The 17,837-nt window shown below is 53.9% G+C and overlaps 1 protein-coding gene across 1 annotated transcript in view; it reads right to left on the reverse strand.

Moving 5' to 3' along the window:
- Positions 1 to 5,576: 5,576 nt before the first annotated feature.
- Positions 5,577 to 17,837, reverse strand: part of COL23A1 (collagen type XXIII alpha 1 chain) — a 365,892-nt gene continuing 353,631 nt past the window's right edge. The window contains exons 17-29 of the mRNA XM_065873754.1: positions 15,861 to 15,914; positions 15,188 to 15,232; positions 14,232 to 14,321; positions 12,865 to 12,927; positions 12,508 to 12,564; positions 12,217 to 12,243; positions 11,234 to 11,296; positions 11,096 to 11,149; positions 10,878 to 10,904; positions 8,263 to 8,316; positions 7,884 to 7,970; positions 5,928 to 5,966; positions 5,577 to 5,738 (exon numbers count right to left, since the gene is read on the reverse strand). Coding sequence (XP_065729826.1) covers positions 5,577 to 5,738; positions 5,928 to 5,966; positions 7,884 to 7,970; positions 8,263 to 8,316; positions 10,878 to 10,904; positions 11,096 to 11,149; positions 11,234 to 11,296; positions 12,217 to 12,243; positions 12,508 to 12,564; positions 12,865 to 12,927; positions 14,232 to 14,321; positions 15,188 to 15,232; positions 15,861 to 15,914 — 822 coding nt within the window. The remainder of the gene's footprint in view (positions 5,739 to 5,927; positions 5,967 to 7,883; positions 7,971 to 8,262; positions 8,317 to 10,877; positions 10,905 to 11,095; positions 11,150 to 11,233; positions 11,297 to 12,216; positions 12,244 to 12,507; positions 12,565 to 12,864; positions 12,928 to 14,231; positions 14,322 to 15,187; positions 15,233 to 15,860; positions 15,915 to 17,837) is intronic.

Genomic DNA, 17,837 nt, shown 5'->3' on the forward strand with positions numbered 1-17,837 from the left:
TTGTTCCTTAATTAAGTTGGCTAAAGAGTCCGACGGGCTCCCCACCTCTGCGAAGTTCCTTAGACAACGCCGCGCGGGAGCGGGGTTTGTGCTCGCCTCGCCTAGTGCTGCCCCGGCCCTGGGAACGCACCACGGTCCTCGCCCTCCCGGCCGCTGCTGTTTCCCTCCCCGGGAAGTGCCCCCCGGCGGCCCCGCCGCTGCTCCCACACTCGAGTGGGGTCTCTGAGCCTCGGCAGGGGCCTCGAGCTCAGTCCCTAAGTCGCCTTCCCCGTGCATAAAATGGGATGAGCCGTAAGCGTTCAGTGGGAACGTGTGACAGGCACCCAGCCTGGTGCACAGCTGAGGCCTCAAGTAGGCAAAGCCCAGGGTCAGGATCTTGGACTTCCCAGCCCCGTGAAGGAGCAGCAGGAAGGGCAGAAGGAGGGCACAAGGCCACTGCTGGAGCTGACTGAGGAGGTCCTGGGCATGACCTCCAGGACTTCTGCTGGAATCCAGGCAGGGTGAACACAAGCTATAGCAACACTAAGAGAATCTTACAGTGTTTAGGTAGGAGGAGAGTTAGGAGGCTTCCTGAGCCTTATACGTGGTCAGGAAACGGAGGCTCAGAAAGGGAAAGGGCTTGTTCTTAGACACACAGCAAGTGTGCAGCTGGACTCTTAATTCCACGGAGTGAGAGGAAAATGCTCCTAAGGGAATGGGAACCCGGGATAGCAAAGAGATATCCCCTGCTGGGACTTTCTGCCTCGGTGAAACCTAGAGCAAGGCTGTTAAGACTGCAGCCTGAGCTGGGTGGCCTGGGCAGGCTGGGGAAAGGGAGGCTCCTGTTGTTGCTCCTGTCACTTCTTCATGAGTCTCAGCCCTCTGCTTCACCCCCTCATTGCTGATTTCTTCATCTTTTCCCCCATACAACTGTAAAATGCTTAAGGAATTTTTGGTTGTGCTGCGAAGTTTTGGGATCTTAGTTCCCCAACCAGGGATCGAACCTGGGCCCTGGCAATGAGTCCTAACCACTGGATTGCCAGGGAATTCCCGCTTAAGGCATTTATTAAAGAACATTTGGAGTTTCTTTATTGTGGTAACATATATATAACATAAAATTTACCATTTTAACATTTTTAAGTGTACAAGTTCAGTGGCATTAAGTACACTCACGTGCACCCATCACCACCATCCATCTCCAGAACTTCTTCTTTATTGCACACTGAATGAAGTTTCTTTCTTTTAATTGTAAAGCTGAATTGAACCTTGATTCATGAAAAAAATTCCTCCCAAATTAACCAAGAGAGGTTGCTTGTGGCCTGCACATTTTTTCTGAGGGTCAAGCCCCCCTCCCTGCATGTGAAATGTGAGTGGGAGGTCACTGGTTTTCTCAGTGGATCTGCTCCTCGTCTTTGGTAGAGAGACCAATAGGTGTCTGTACATCCTGCAGTTCCAGCTTTTAATGTAATGTGCATGCTTTTGTGTGTGTGTGTGTGTGTGTGTGTGTGGCAGAGGGAGTCTGAGAGCTCTGTGTGGGGCCCATCTTTGGCCCTGTCTTGAGCCCAAACACAAGCCTGTCTTGTGGCCCAGGCAGCTCAGAAAAGTCAGGTTGGCTCAAGGACTTTTCCTGCTTTAGGGTAGAGGGTAAGAAGGCCGCAGTCAGGCCCAGCTTATATCTCACCCACTCCCGGGATGTCCAGAGTCAGGAGGTTGGAGGTCAGACCAGGCTGGGCCATTTACTGGGCCAAGAGTATCTACAATAGGGGCAGGACAACACCAGGAAGGTTCCCCTTCTTCCTGCTCAGAGAAGCCCAGTCGTTCTTTCCTCTGGCTCTGTGCTAAGCACTCCTCTGTCCATTATCTCATGCCCGACCTTTGAGGTACCATCGGAGGCCAAGAGGGCAGGGGAAGAGAGGAAGTGGCTGAGTCAAGATTTGAAGCCAGGGCACGTCGTTTCTCAATGCAGGCAGCACTGGCATTCTCAGTGAGATGGTTCATCATTGGGCAGGACCGTCCCATGCATTTAAGATGTTTGATGTCCCTGGCCCTACTCACTAATGCCAGGAGTGTCCCCCAATCATTGTGGCAATCAAAAGCATTCCATGAATTTCTAGTAGCATCCTAGGGATTGGGAGAAAGGAGACCTGGGTAAGCTCACTCCTCTCTGGCCTCAGCTTCATCTGCAAAAGGGGAACAGTCATCCTTGTGATTAGTTTAGATGCCATGGCACACAGTGGGGCTCCATAAATGTGCTTCCTTTGCTTTTGAAAGGGGTAGTTTGAGGCATAGCTGCCCTTCTTGGCAGGGGGACGTGAGGCCCTCAGTCCTTAAGGCTCAGCTGTGAGGCAGGGTGCTCCCCTGTGTCTCAGCTGGGACCTTAGCAAGTCACTCTTCTATAGTCTCTTGCCCCCACCCCAAGCTCTTGGAGGACTCTGCAGACTAAATTTTGAAGTTTGCAGACCTGAGAATACACAGCATGAGGCCACAAGGGGGCAGCAATGGGCCATGAATGGCCCTGTCCTGCCCAAAGGAGCAGGAAAGGGACCGCCTTGGGTATCTGGGGAAGGGGGAACACGTGGCTTCTACCCTCATGAGGTTGTGCTCGCCAGTCACCCAGCATCATGGTGCTACCCACAGACTCCATGCTTTGCCAAGCAATTTGGGAAAGATAAATTGGAGGACATCCAAGAGCCTAGGTTCTGTCCCAAGCCTGCTACCATTCATCCTTGAACAGGGGACTAACCCCTTGGAGCCTCACTTTCCCCATATGTAAGATGGAAATAGTGACACCAATCACATAGGCCCTTTACACGGCTGGTGAGGGGATCCAGTGAGTTACCTGGGTGGAGGAAGGAGCAAATTACAAATTGCAGAGTGCAGTAGATTTGTGCGGTGATGCTGGAGCTCCAAAGGACACCTGGATGTCCACTGGTCTCCATCAGTCATCACAGCCCCTCTGTGTTTCTGTTCCTTTTCATACTACTGACTTCTCTGGTGACCCATGTTACTGGCTGAGCAGCACGGCCTGCCATTTATTGCCAGCAACTGAGGGAAACAGAGGTGGAGACTTGACCTATTCTTTCTCCTTAGTCAGTGTGTGGCTGGGCCTGTTTTGTTAGTGAGGAGGCCACGTAGCAGTGTCTGGGGGGACTACCCATACTGTGGCCTCCTTAGGCCTCAGTTCTTGGAGGGAGAAGGCTGAGACACCATCACTGCAGGCCCCTTCTTGTCTACACCCCTGTGGCCCTTGCTTGGGCTTGGGGTCAGGAGGAGAGAGGGAACTTACAACCATGGTCGTTTCCGAGTGCTTGACCTGTCCTAGGTTCTTCGTGTATTATCACTAAACCACAGTCAGCATGGTAAGCACTGCTGTCCCATTGTACAGATGACGTGGCAGGTTGAATTTTCTAAGATGGCTGCCCATCTCCTATTCCATTTTCTCCTTAAAATATGATGTCGAAAATTTTCCCTCAAATTAGGGTGAACCTCTGATTCTGGCAGGAAGTAACACCATATGACTTCTGAGGCTTGGCTGTAAAATGTGACACAGCTTCCACCTGGTCCACCTGTGACATTCACCCTGTGAATCCAGTAGCTTCCTTCTGAGGAAGCCCAGACCACACAGAGAGGTGTTCTGGCCATCTGAGGTCCCAGAGGACAGACAACATCAACTGCCAGGTGTGGGAAAGCTTGAGTGACAACCGCCCAACTGAGCCCATTACCCCCAGAACTGTAAGAGAGAAACAGAAAGGATCATTGTTTCGTTTGCTTGGCCATGCCGCGTGGCTTACGGGATCTTAATTTCCTGACCAGGGATTGAACCTGGGCCGCTGCAGTGAAAGTGCCGAGTCCTAATGACTGGACTGCCAGGGAATTCCCAAGGATCACTGTTTTTTTGTTTGTTTGTCTTTTCTTTTTAAATTTTTTAAATTTATTTTTTTATACAGCAGGTTCTTATTAGTTATCCATTTTATACATATTAGTGTATACATGTCAATCCCAATCTCCCAATTCATCCTCCCCCCACTTTCCCCCCTTGGCGTCCATACGTTTGTTCTCTACAGCTGTGTCTCTATTTCTGCCCTGCAAACTGGTTCATCTGTACCATTTTTCTAGGTTCCAAGGATCATTGTATTAAGGCAACAAATTTTAGGGTGATTTGTTATGCAGCAGTCACGGGTCATGAGATCAGAGGAAACACAGGGGCTCACTGACATGGGTGACTGCACAGAAGGCTCAGCTGGTATGTAGCAGGGCTAGGCCTTGAGTCTGTGTCTTCCTAACTCTAAACCCCATCTTTGCTGTGAGCCTGAACTACTTCCTCTGGTTTCTGGGGTGGCTCTGGCCCAAGGAGAGTTCCCTTATCCCTCCCCACCCAGCAAAAGCCAGGCTGAAACCTCACCTAGGTATGGTGCTAGGGGCAGTCTGCAAGGACAAGCATACCCAAGACACACATTTGTTGTTTATTTCACGCAACAATTTCCATCTACACAGAGAGGGGAGGCAAATGGTTGGGCTGGAGCTGGTGGCCGGGAACCCTTGTCAGAGGTGGGGAAGCCTCTTCTCAGAGCATCACTGGGTCAGGGCATAGGTGCCCTACTTAGGCAGGCCTGGAAGCAGCCCTGAGGCTCTCTTCATTTGCATAGCTCCCTCGGAGGACTCATTTTTGGCAGGCTGACCAGAGTTCCCCTGGGTGGAAGCCTTGGGGTCAGTGAGACCCCAACTCTGAGCTTGAGGTCCATCTCCTCAGGCTGGCAAAGTCCCATCAGGTCCCTGCTGTGGGTGGTGGAGAGACAAGAACAACAGACATTCCAGCCTGGGACCTCCACATTTGGGGATCATAGGGCTCCCTGCTGCTGGGTCCATGTGGTAGTTATCACAGCGCTTGGCTTCCACTCCCGGCCAGAGGACACTTGTTCTCACGGAAGGCAGGCTGGTTCCTGAGGCCTACGGAACTTGGCGGGGGCTCAACCCCTTAGGGTGCTTCCCACAGCTCCCCGTGTCCAGCTACAAGTGGTGGGTGGGAGTCCTGTCAGCTGGCTGTGGCTGAGTGCAGAGGCCAGAGAGGCCAGGAGCAGCTGCATTTGCCATTCATGCCCTGAGCCTTTTTGGATGGTGTGGATCCTGGGCTCCAGAGCTTCAGAGGGCAGGCTCTTGCAGGGCAGCGGGACAGCCAGAGTCTCTGCTAATCAGGTGACTGAAGGCCCAACCTGACATCTTTGCAGCCTCTCCCGAGCCAGGCACTTTCACCTTCATCTCCTTCCCGGGAAAGCCAAGTCCTGAGGGTGCCCCTCAAGTACACATTGCCCCCAATGGGCCTGTCCACTTTCCTGGCAGCTTCACGTGCTGATCATTCTGGGGCTGGGCTGGGCACACTCTCAAATGTCAAAAGGCCACAGGTATGGTGGTGCATCCCGTGAATAAAGATCAATATATTACTGTGTTTTTTTTACAAAAATTAAAAATGTCCACACGGATCTGTACAGGTTGTGAGATGCGTGCTTGGGGTCACTGGAAAAGGAGGGAAAGACTGAAGGTGAGGAGGGAACCGGGAAGCCCCAGAGGCCCTGCCCCTGGTCTGCACATCCCCATCCTGCTCATTTCCTCAGGAACAGCTGCGCCCCCAATCCTCTCACCCCAATCTCCTGGATTCCACCCCCTCTCAGGGGGGCGGTATGGACAAAGTCCCAGGGGGTGCTGATGGCTTTGCACTGGCCGGGCCAGGCGTTGAGTGAGCCCTTTATGACCAAGAGGGTGGTCTGTGCACAACCACCTAGGATCACAGCCCTGGGCCTGGGGCCACGTGATGGGAGAGTCAAATCTAGGGTCATCTCGGGGAGACCTGGCTGTTCAGTCACTGTGTGGGGAGGAGCAGGCACCCAGCCCTGAGGCCCCCTGGGCCCCCCACTCCTCCCAGCCTGCCCTGGAGACTCTTCCCTGCAAAGTACCTTATGCCAGCAGCCAGGCACGGGCAGCCCATCAGGGCCCTGGAAAGGAAGAAGGTTTCAGTGACAAGGATGGGGGGCTGGTCAGGGCCCTACACACTCCTGCCCCAGGTGTAGGGAGCTGCCACCTCAGGCCACCGGACACCACTGAGGCAGGGCCCGAATGCCTGCCCTGTCCACCTGGGTAGTCAGGTCATGGGACATGGCAGCCCCTCTCTGTGCTTATTCCAAGTGTGCCCCCATGGGCTTTGCTGGGACATATGTGCTGTGGGCAGAACCAGGACACCATGGAGTACAGGGCATCATGCCAGACATCCACAGGCCAGGAGTAGGGTCTGGCCCTGGTCCTTGCGAGGGGCTGCAATGGCTTTCTGTCTGGCAGCTGTGACAGTGGCTCTAACAGCTCACACCCGGGGCCTGAGAGCTCTCAGTCATGTGACCAAGAGTATTTGAAGGACAGTCTAGGAAATGGGATTCCCTTTTGGCCTGTCCTGGTGCCTGTGTCTGGATCTGAGTGGCAGACAGGGGAGGTTGAGGTCAGGGTGGACACTGGGCCGGGGTGGGGAGGTGTGTGTGTGGGGTTGGGGTGGGGATCGTCTGGAGGTACCAGACACAAGCAGGGGGGCGGGTTTCTTCAGGTGGTCCAGAGGTGGGGAGCTGGAGACGGACAAAGGCTGACCCGTCAGTCAGCCTAGCGTCCCTGGTGGACGCTGTAGTGGACAACACTTCACTCCGTTCCAAAGCACACAGGCAGACCTCAGGCACGTGGGAGCACACCCCCGGCACTGCCATGCATCCACCAGGGGCAGGGGCTGGGACTCAAAGGGAAGTGGGGAGGAGGGGGAAGAATGGAAAGGCAGGCAGAATGGAGGAAGGCAGGGCAGAGCAGCGGGCACAGGCAGCTCAGAATGCCCAGCACAGCATGGCACACAGCACACAGCAGGCCAGGCCGCGTACCGCAGGGCAGGCCCCTGGAGACTGGCGCCCCTCGCCTGCCTCCGCATTTAAGATTCTCCTGTTTCAAAGAAAAAGGCTTAATGACTTGGAGGGAAGTCTTGGCCCAGGGCCCGAGGCTGCGGGGCTGGGCCACCCTGTTCCCCTGCTGTCGCTGGCCCTTTCAGTGTGTGCTTGCCTCCTGCTCTGCTCTTTCTGTTTTTCCCATTGCCTCCTCAAAGCCATCTGGAGCTAGGGATTAGCACCTCCATTGCATGGATGAGGAGATTGAGGAACAGAGGGCCAAATGACCCACTAGAGGTCAGAGGACTGGGCTTCGGGGGTCCCTGCTCCTGACCCCCCTTTGGAAGGGGTACACCACATGGCTCTGTGTCCCTGGCGGGGAAGGCCAGATGTGAGTATCTGGTGAGTTTTAGTATGAAAACTCAGCTGTTTTGTTTTTCCTGTCTTTTCTGAGCTCCACTGGAAGAGTGTGACAAGTAAACCCTCCCTGCCTTCTAGAAAAAGAGAACCAAACTTTGGTTATTTCAGGTACTGAGTCTGGTGGGCCATGAGAGGCTGTTGTAAAGAAACAGGAGAGGAGAAAGGCTGTGAAGTTCCCTTCACAGATGGGGCTTTGGGGAATGCGGGGGGGATGCAGGGGATGAGTGTGGGGCTACCCAGACCAGCAAAAGCCTCCTCTGGGATGGGAGAAACACCCAGAGAGGTGAGGGTGGTCCCATCCCCCTTTAGGTCCAAGGAAGCTCTGTCCCTGACCAGGCCTCCCTCTCTGTAGACAGGGTGGGTCCTCAGCCTTGCCCATGGAGGGGTCAGGACCAGAGCAAGAGGAGCCACCATGACAGCAGAGACAGCAGGGGTGGCCCTGCAGTGTGGGCCCCCCAGGGTGGGACCCATGGGGCCCCTGGGACTTGCAGCTGAGTTCTGAGTACAGGGAAGACATGGCCCCACCCTGGCAGGAGTCGGCAAAGACCTGGGTTGGGGCTCCCACGTCTCGCCAACACGTACCACTGGACAAGGCTGGTCCAGGCCTGGGGGTCCCGGCTCGCCCTTCTGGCCTTTCATTCCTTTCCGACCGGGGACACCGCGCTCCCCCTGTGCAAGAAGGGAGATGGGGTGTGGTGGTGGCTGCCAGGCCCAGGGCACCCCCAATGCCCCTCAGAGAGATGGGCCTGGGGCCGGCAGCCACCCCTGTCCTGCTGCTCGCATCCCAGCCTTTTGGCCCTACCTCCTCCCGCCCACCCCGCCTTCTCTCTGCTTGCTTCCTGTCTCCCGCCTCCTTTCTTTTCTGCCTGCTCTCTCCTTCTCTTCACTTGCCTCCCTCCTTCTTTCCTCCTGCCCCCACCTTCTCTCCAGCTGCCCCTCACTTTCTCTCCACCTCCCTCACCTTCTCTCCACGCTCGCTCCGGTCGCCTTTCTCTCCTCGAGGTCCAGGGAAACCCTGACAAAAGGATTAAAGGTTAAACCTGATGATGAAATTTGAGGTCTGTTCTGCTTATCTGTTCATCTCTGCTCCTCTCCGACCCACCTTTGCCCCTTCCCTCCACGCATATTCGTGGTACAAGCTGGACCAGCCCCAGCTCCTAGGTGACACAGATGCTGGGTACCAGGATGACTTAGAGAAAACATGCATTCAGGACACCAGCACTGCTTCCTCCAAAGTAGAACAGTGTTGTTGTTTCTGGATGGAAGCCCTCAGGCAGAACTGCTAGCAAGGGGCTTTCTCTTATGTCAAGTCAGATGCAGCATGCATTGGCCCAGGCTTGGCTGGGGACAGAGACACAGGAAACCCATGTAAGTTTATATCACCATCTTCAGCAGACCAAGTAATGGTGCCCTCTGTTCTCTGCCTTTGGCTCAAACTCATATGCCCATCCACCCATCCATCCATTTGTCCATCTGTTCATCTACCCAACCAACATTTCTAAGCATCCACTAGGAACTGGGCTTTGGGCTGAATGCTGAGGGCAGAAAATCAGATTTCATATGTTCCCTCTTATATTTATTACGTTGTTTTTAGAAATATGATACATTGATATCCTCAAAATCTTGCTGGCTAGGGAGAGGCTGCCTCTCCCAGGGGTAGTCAACTCTTACATATAGCAAAGGGCTAGGCTGGGAGCATGCCTTTCAGATGCAAACCAACCAATCCCCCAACCACCCACTCTATCTAACTCACACACCAAGTCAATATTTCCCCTGGCCCAAATCATGCCAGGACCAGGTAGCAGGCAACAAGAGACTATATAGCCCAAAGCCTGCCAGGATTATTTAAACTAGCCAGTCCTAAACTGTTTACTCTGCTCTGCCTTGCTTTTCCCATAGAAACACCAATAAAAGCCCTGGCCTAGGCTTTTTTTTCCTCACTCCTTACTGCCTGCCAACGAAAACTGCTGCATCTCCATGTGGCCCCATGTGGGACATGCCATTTCCCTGGGAAATGTAAGCTATAAGTTCTTCTGTCAAAGGCATTAGGGGCCACTGTGTGTCATCACTAAGTCACCTCCATGAATTAAAACCCTGCAGGTACAAAGGTACACAGTCTAACATGGCAGGCAGTGGGGTGCAGAAGATGAAGATCAATGGTCAGTGACAGAGGTCTGAACCAGATACCATGGGGTCCCAGGGAGCGGGGCTCTTCTGTCCAGGTGTGAGGTCAGGTAAGGCTTCCGAGCAGGCTCCCCATTTCAGCAGGGCCTGGTGGAGTGGGTGCCAGGAGTTTGCCAGGTAGAGCAGGTAGGTGTGGCTTTGAGATGCCACTCTGAGCTCCAGGCCTCCCAGAGAGCAGCTGTGGCCACAGTGAGCAGCTGGTGGCATGGAGTCCCTTTTGCTCCACCCCCACTACCTCCCTGGGTCCACAGCCTGAGCTGGATTCATCAGTGTCTTCTCCTGACCCTCCTCATCGATGTAACGTGGCCCTCCTAGTCAGAAAGTCAGTCTAGAGTTCTTCCTCTTCCTTGTCTGCAGGTGTTTTCCATGGTGACATTTTCTCCTTAAAGTCTAGGGTGGACGCCAGAGCCCTTGCAGCCCTGCCTGCATCTGGTCACCATTTCCCTTGCAATAGCTACCTGATTTTCCTGGGAACCACCCTCCCTTCTCACAATTCACCAACTCCACCACCAGCTCCAGGATGGAGCATGTGAGCAGGCTGGCCAGTCAGGGCACTGCATTCTTATGGCAAGTGACATTTCAGCATTAACCTAGCTGGGGCCAAGGAGAGTTGATAAGACTTTTTCTCAAAGAGTAGAGAGTGAGGCAAATGCCTTTCTCCAGGATTTGGACTGAGGGGGATGCAGGTCTGGAGCTCTTGGCTCCATCTCATCACCATGTGGAAACTGGAATGATGACTACACAGAGGAAGCAGAGACAAGAGAGAATGAGAGGTTGGGTCATGTTGACACACTTGAGCCCTGGATCTATGTGTCATACATCTGGATTTTCCAGGTATGAGTCAGTTTAAACCAGTTTAAAATGTGCTTTCTGTCTCTTGATCCAATCAACACTGGGTTAATACTTCTCCTTCTCTCCTTCCCACAGTACTGCACTAGCTGAAGCCTCGTCATCTTTCACAGGATATTGCAACAGGCTCCTCACTGCTCTTCCCACCTCCCTACTCCAATGGATCATCCATCCATTCTCTATCCTCCATCCATCCTCCAGCATCCTCCATCAATCATCTATTCACTTACTATTCATATATCCATGATCCATCATTCATTTACATCCATCATCCATCATTTATTTATATCCATCACTCATTTACCCACCATCCACCCATCCTTCATCCACCCATCCATCCATCCATCCATCAACAAAGCGCCTACTCTGGGCTGTGTGTTGGACTTAGCAATGGGGACATGGGCAGAACGAGTCAGTTGTAGTCCCAGCCATGGGGAAGGGGGATACATCCAAGCTAACCAGATCAAGTTACTGTATGGGCAGCATGAGGGCAAAACTTACACATGGGAGGGACCCAGTCACAGTGAACGGTGAGATACTTACATCTAGTCCTGGCTCCCCGGGTCGGCCCTGAGAAGAGACAAAGAGGAGATGTGAGGGGGCTGAGAAGGAGGTGCTGGGAACACAGCTGCTGGGAAGTTCAGCCCTGTGAATTGTCCACAGAACCTGAATTCGGGCCCCAGGGACCAGTGAAGTGCAGGGGTTGAGCCCCCAGGACTGAGTGACACGATAGTTGGGGGGCATTAAAGGAAGGATGTTACCTTCTCTCCTTTGGTTCCTGGCAGCCCAATAAGGCCTGGTGGGCCAGCTGGCCCCTGGGTGGAAAAGGAATGGGTCAAGAGGCATGACAGTTATAGAAATTAGCACCTCTAAGGACAAACAAGGCTCATGACACTCACAGGCAGGCCACTGGGTCCTCTCTCACCCGACATGCCCTTCTCTCCCTTTGCTCCGTCCAAGCCCTGGAAGCAAAGGGGAGACACCAGTTAAGGGGGCCAGACAGATGGCAGGACAGGAAAGCTTGGGGCCTGTGCGGGAACCGAGGTGTAGAGGGCAGAGGGACAGACTCCAAGCTCTGACAGGCCTGGCCCTGGCTCCCTTCTTGTGCAAATAATCAGAATGTGGGTGTGCACATTTTACCTTTTCTCACATGTGGGCTTTTTCAGTAATCATGGAAGGTGGTTATGGTCACACCCATTTCACAGATGAGGAAACAGAGGGACAGAGAGGGCCAGGGACAGGCCCAGTTGTACAGCCAGGGAGTGGCAGGGCTGAGTGGCAACTGCATTTCTGAGTCCCAGTCTTGGACCCCATCCCTGACAGCAGCTGCTTCTTCTAAACACGATCTGGGGAGGCCTCGGGACAAAACAGAACCAGAAGCAGCACATCTGGTTAGGCCACATGCCCGGCCCTGCTCAGCTCTGGGATTCCATGATTCTGAGGTCCCATTCAGCATCTGAGCTTGGGAAGCAGAGATGTGCTCTCCCCCAGGGTAAACTAGGGAGATGCAGGGAGGCCAGCTGGCCTCTCTGGGACAGGGCACATGGTCAGGCCACACTCACGGCTTTAATTTAAGAGCAGAGGACATGACTTTATGTAATATACACCAAACCCAAGACCTCATATCCAGGTGTGGGCAGTTGAAAGACAGATGTGCACTAGGGGAGGGGGCAAGGAATGGAGAGGCCAAGTGTTGGGTGGGGGGCATCAGCGGGATTATTCTACAGGGGATTGGGAATGGCCAGGCCCTGGGAAGATGCAGGGCTGGTCCAGGGCCGAGCATGGGGCCCTCGCTTTGCCTACTAGCAAGACGTTTTGGAACTGTCCAGGCTGTGAGCCTGCAGCAAGTGGGAGGGGCTCCTACCCATGCTTTAGGACTCACCTTGGGACCCTGGATTCCCTGAAGGCCCTGGAGGAGGAGGGGAAAGCAGGTCAGAAAGGCCATCAGGATGGGTCCAGACCTCCAGGTCAGGCCCTGTTGCAGTGGCCACATAGGCTTGCAGGCCACTCACTGGCCCCTGTGGCCCTGACCTCTGTGGCCTCCCAAGCTCAGACTTGGGCTCTGCCCTCCTTGTCTGATGTGCCCCCTCCCCCCTGGGGTATCCTCTCCTCCCCTGGGCCCGAGCCCACCACCCTCTTCGCATCCCAGCTGCTTCAAGCCAAACATTCTTACCACGGGGCCTGGGGGACCAGGGGGGCCTGGAGGCCCTGGTTCCACTATGATCTGGGCCTAGGAAGGGTCAGAGGTGGATTAGTCACCCATCGCCCCGTCATCCCTCACTCACCCACACTTGAGTTCATCGGACATTGGAGGAGCACTGCCTGGGTATGGGCGCCGAGCTCCCTGCTGCCCCCAGGAAGGCTCTGCCTGGTGGGAGGCCCAGTGCTGGCCTTTGGGTTCAAAGACAGGCCTCAGGCTCCCCCTCCCCCTCCCTCACTGCCCTGGGCTTGGTCAGGCCAGGTGGCCCTTGTGTCCCAAGGCTCAGGGCCCCAGCCAGCCCTCAGCAGAGATCATCAGCAGCCCCCTTACCAGGCTCTCCTGTAGGTCGTCAGATGCCGGATCTCCCTTCTCCCCCTTGGGGCCGTCGGCACCCTGCAGGATAGGATGGCCTTCAGCCTTTTCTGTCCATCACCAAAATCACCATCCATGGGGCTCAGCACCTCCCCTTCCTTCCCCCATGAGGCTTCTGGGCAGCAGCAATAAGTTGGCCTTTGCAGCTTAAAATAGTTTTCCTTAAATCAGTGGGTTTGTTTCCTGTGGGGCGGGGGCAGCCAGGGGCTCTGGAAGTAAAGACCTGGAGTTCAAATCCTGGCACCAGCTCTCTAGCTGAGTAAGCCTCATGGATGGACAATGGGTATGTAGTGGTGGCAGCTCTTTGCACCTAGCCACGCATGACAAGAGCAGTGCTAAAAATGATGGTGACAGAGGGTATTTATCACATGTTAGCCAATCATTCTCAGCCCTGTCCATGTGTTCCCTTGTAGGAGTGGGAGATTATCACCCCCATTTTAATTTAATTAAATTAATTTTTAACATCTTTATTGGAGTATAATTGCTTTACAATGGTGTGTTAGTTTCTGCTTTATAACAAAATGAGTCAGCTATACATATACATACATCCCCATATCTCCTCCCTCTTGCGTCTCCCTCCCACCCTCCCTATCTCACCCCTCTAGGTGGTCACAAAGCACCGAGCTGATCTCCCTGTGCTATGTGGCTGTTTCCCACTAGCTATCGATTTTCCATTTGGTAGTATATATAAGTCCATGCCACTCTCTCACTTCGTCCCAGCTTACCCTTCCCCTCCCCATGTCCTCAAGTCCATTCTCTACGTCTGTGTCTTTATTTCTGTCCTGCCCCTAGGTTCTTCATAACCATTTTTTTTTTTTTAGATTCCATATATATGTGTTAGTATATGGTATTTGTTTTTCTCTTTCTGACTTACTTCACTCTGTATGACAGACTCTAGGTCCATCTACCTCACTACAAATAACTCAATTTCGTTTCTTTTTATTCACCCCCATTTTAGAGCTGAGGAAACTGAGGCCCAGGGAGGTTAGGTCACTTGTACAGGGTTCCAGAGTCAGTAAGAGATGGAGCAGAATGCAAATGTGGGCTGTCAGAGCTCCCAGTCTAACCACCGGCCACTAGGCGAGGCCTCCTTATTTCACCTTAAGGAGGCCTTGGGAGGTAAGTGGTAGGTCCTTCTACAGAGGAGGAAGTGGGGGCTCAGAGTCAGGGCAGCCCAGAGCTTCCCTTTAAAGGCTCGGTGGGCCAGCGCTGGGCTGAGACTAGGACCGTAGGGCCCCAACCCCTGGCAGCCACTGTGGGGGACACGCATTCACCTTGGGACCCCTGCATGGGGCAAGTAGGGTGAGGCCCACCCAGCCACATACCGGGAGGCCTGACAGGCCCATCTCTCCTGCTTCCCCTTTGGGTCCTATCGGCCCGGCTTCTCCTGGGTCTCCTTTCTGTCCTTTGGGACCCTGAAAACCGCAGAACAAGGTACAGTAGGCACTTTCCCTCCCCCCAACGCTGGCAGGTCCCCAGAGCTTAGTCCAGGCCAAGCCAGACCCCCACCTCCTCCTTGTGGGTCCTCCCCTCCAGACCAGGTGATGAATGAGCAGAGGGGCCTGGTCGGAGACAGAGAAGGGGCAGCCCCTAGCGTGCCTCACTGCAAGCAGGGGTGCAGGGTGGGGCAGGGCGTGGAGGGGGTGGAGCAAGTGGGACTGGGACTGGGCAGCTACCAAGGGGCGCATATGGGGTTTGGGGCCAACCTTGTGCTCATATCTCAGGAGCCAATGGTGGGAGCCCCACATACAACCAACCATCCCTCAGTCACCCTTCCAGCCACCGTATTCCCTCATTCAACCAATTTTGTAACGTCCACTGTGTGCCACACATGAGAGACCCAGTGCTAAAGCACACCCATGAATGTTAAGTGGTTCTCATGGACACTGTCGAGTCTATGCAGGATCACACACAAACACGTACACTTGGAATAATATTAATAACGACAGTGATACTTTTAGCTAACATTTGAAGACTCTTTGCTATTACATGCGGGCACTGCTCTCAGGTGTGTTCCATACACAGTTATTTAACCCTCATGGCAGCCCTGTTATACCATCTTCACCTGTGGGTGAGGAACTAAGGCTGCCAGAAAGTGAGTAGCTTGCCTGAGGTCTACGGGCAGAACCAGGATTTGCACACAGGCTCCAGAGCCCACTCTGTTCTGTTGCCTCTCTCCAACTCTGCACACACACACACACACACACACACACACACACACACACACACAGAGTCCGACGCCAAGCACCAGCATCACCAAGGAAATAAAAGGCCCAGAGACCTTCTCTCCGTCGATTCCTGGAGCACCAGGCAATCCGAGGTCGCCCTGCAAGGGAATAGACAGCAAGGGGGGTTATGGTGTCCCACAGCCCCTGGCAGGAATTTGTGGCCAGGCTGCTTCCCCTGACCAGCACACCAGCCCTGGGTTGGGTCCCTGCAGTTGGAGCTTCAAGAAGATGCCCACTGGGTGTCCAGCACAGTGCCAGGCACCAATCACCCTCTCCTCCATTTCCTCAGCCCCTATGGGCAGGTGCAGCCCGTGGCTATAGTAGGTTGATAGGTTACAGATTTGGAAGCTGAGGCTCCAGGCCACACAGCCCAGGGATGATGGCAGAGACCAGACCCTGCCTGATTTCAAAGTCTTGGGCTCCTTCTCCTGCGCCAAGTGGGCAGGTGTAAACGATGCACACAGGCCATAGGAATGCCTATGTAACCTACAGGACTTCGTGAGGTCATGAGGGGCCCATTTATGGATTACACGTGTGAATGATCCCAGGGAGAACCCAGGGGCAAGAAGAAGGCACCCAGCTTGGTTAGGAAGGAGCAGGGCCACTTTCTCTGAGCCCCAGAAGCCAGGCCAGGGTGCTGGGAGAGAAGCAGAGGCAGAGGGGAGAGGGGAGGTGGGCCCTGGAGACAGGGGCCTGGGGGGACCACATAGCTACATCTGCACTAACCTTGGCTCCAGGGATCCCTGGTGGCCCGGGGGGCCCCTGTGGCCCAGGAGGACCCTGTGTGTGAAAGTCAAGGGGTCAGTATTCAGGTGGGGCCTCCCCATCACTCCCCACCCACCCCCACATCTGGAGGCAGCAGTGACCCTTATAGCCCCCTTCCCACCTAGTCAGGTCAGGCCTTGTGTCTTGGGGGAGGCGAGGCAGACCGCACCAGGTATCGGGTAAGACGTCACAGTGTCTAATTGCCGCGAAGGGCCCAGAACCCCTCTGCCCTCAGTATAGGTTTTGTCACAACACACTCCTGCTCAAGATCCTGCGATGGCTCCCCCATTGCCTCTAGAAACAAGTGTAAAACCCTTGCTGGCATTCAAGGCCAGCCAAAGATCACATTCCCACCAGTGGCCTAGCACCGTGCTCTCTGCCTCTCCTGTGAACTCTGGTGCTGTCTGCTGGTCCTGGGCATCCCTCGGTTTCACTGGGAGAAGATGGTGTCTTCACTCCCAAATTCCTGCCCCCACCCAGGACTCCCACAGGCCCGCTGCCCACCATCACCCCCCATACTCATGCCCCTTCACAAAGGCTGCAGCTGCCCAGCCCCCAGCCCAGCAAGTTCCAGGTCTCTTCCCTCCACCTCCTCTCACTAACCTGCCCCCACTTTTTAACAACTGAGGTATAGTTAATGTACAATATTATATGTTACAGGTGTACAAAATAGTGATTCAAATTTGTAAAGGTTATACTCTAGTTATAGTTATTATAAAATATTGGTTATGTTCCCTGTGTTGTACAATATATCCTTGTAGCTTATTTTAAACATAATAGTTTGTACTTCTTAATCCCTTACCCCTATATTACCCCTCCCCACTTCCTTCTCCCCACTGGTAACCACTAGTTTGTTCTCTATATGTGTGAGTCTTATTTTTTGTTATATTCACTAGTTTGTTGTATTTTTTAGATTCCACATATAAGTGATATCATATAGTATTTGTCTTTCTCTGTCTGACTTATTTCACTTAGCATAATACCCTCCAAGTCCATCCATGTTGTTGCAAATGGCAAAATTTCATTTTTTAAAAATATCTGAGTAGAATTCCATTGTATGTGTGTGTATATATACACACACACATCTTCTTTATCCATTCATCTGTTGATGAACACTTCCAATATCTTGCAACCTGTGCCTTCTTGTTGGCTCCTCCATTGAGATGCCCCTGGTCTTACAACCTTCCTCCATTCCACCCACCCTTCTCCAGGTTCAGGCCCAGCACATGCCTCCCTGGTGGCCTCCCTGCCTCTAGCTATCCCCACCTTTCGTACCATTCCCTTCACCCATCTGTGTCTGCCCACTGCCCATTGAATCCAGTCATTGTCCCCGGCTGGCATCCAAAATCCACTTCCCGCCTCACTGAGCTCATAGGGCTTCTCCATGTGGCTCATGCACATGCACGCCCTTGGGCCACGTCACACCACACCACGCTATGCAGGCCTGGGGTGGGCACATTACCATCAGCTGAGGCCTGTAGGAGATAACTGAAATTGAAGCTCAGGTGGGATTAGGTGCTGACACCCAGTCTTGTCTCTGAGGACCACCTTTCCCCACCCCAGCTCCCCTCCCTGGTACCTGTGAGCAGCTGGCACCCAACCCCTCACTCTACCAGTGATGGGTCCCAAGTTTGCCCGGCACTGGGGCAGGGCTCAGAGGCCATACATCTCCTGAGCCTCCCAGTACAGGCCTTGCCACACTCTTCTCCCCCAGAGGTCATTAGAAGACCCAGCCCCCTCCAGCCTGTGTTCCCTAGGAAGGCCCCGGGAGGCCCTGCCTCCTGCTTCTGAAGGGTGAGCTTCCCTTTTTGCCTTGGCCTCTGAGGAGCTCAGGGCCACATGGGCCCCATTTACAGTAGCTCTCTCAGCGTCGTGTGGGTCTCCACACAGCGTTGACTTCCATATCAGGCACCTGGTGAATGTGGAGCCTTTCGTTAA

The sequence above is a fragment of the Phocoena phocoena genome, chromosome 3, assembly GCF_963924675.1.
Source record: "Phocoena phocoena chromosome 3, mPhoPho1.1, whole genome shotgun sequence".
NCBI lineage: Eukaryota > Metazoa > Chordata > Mammalia > Artiodactyla > Phocoenidae > Phocoena > Phocoena phocoena.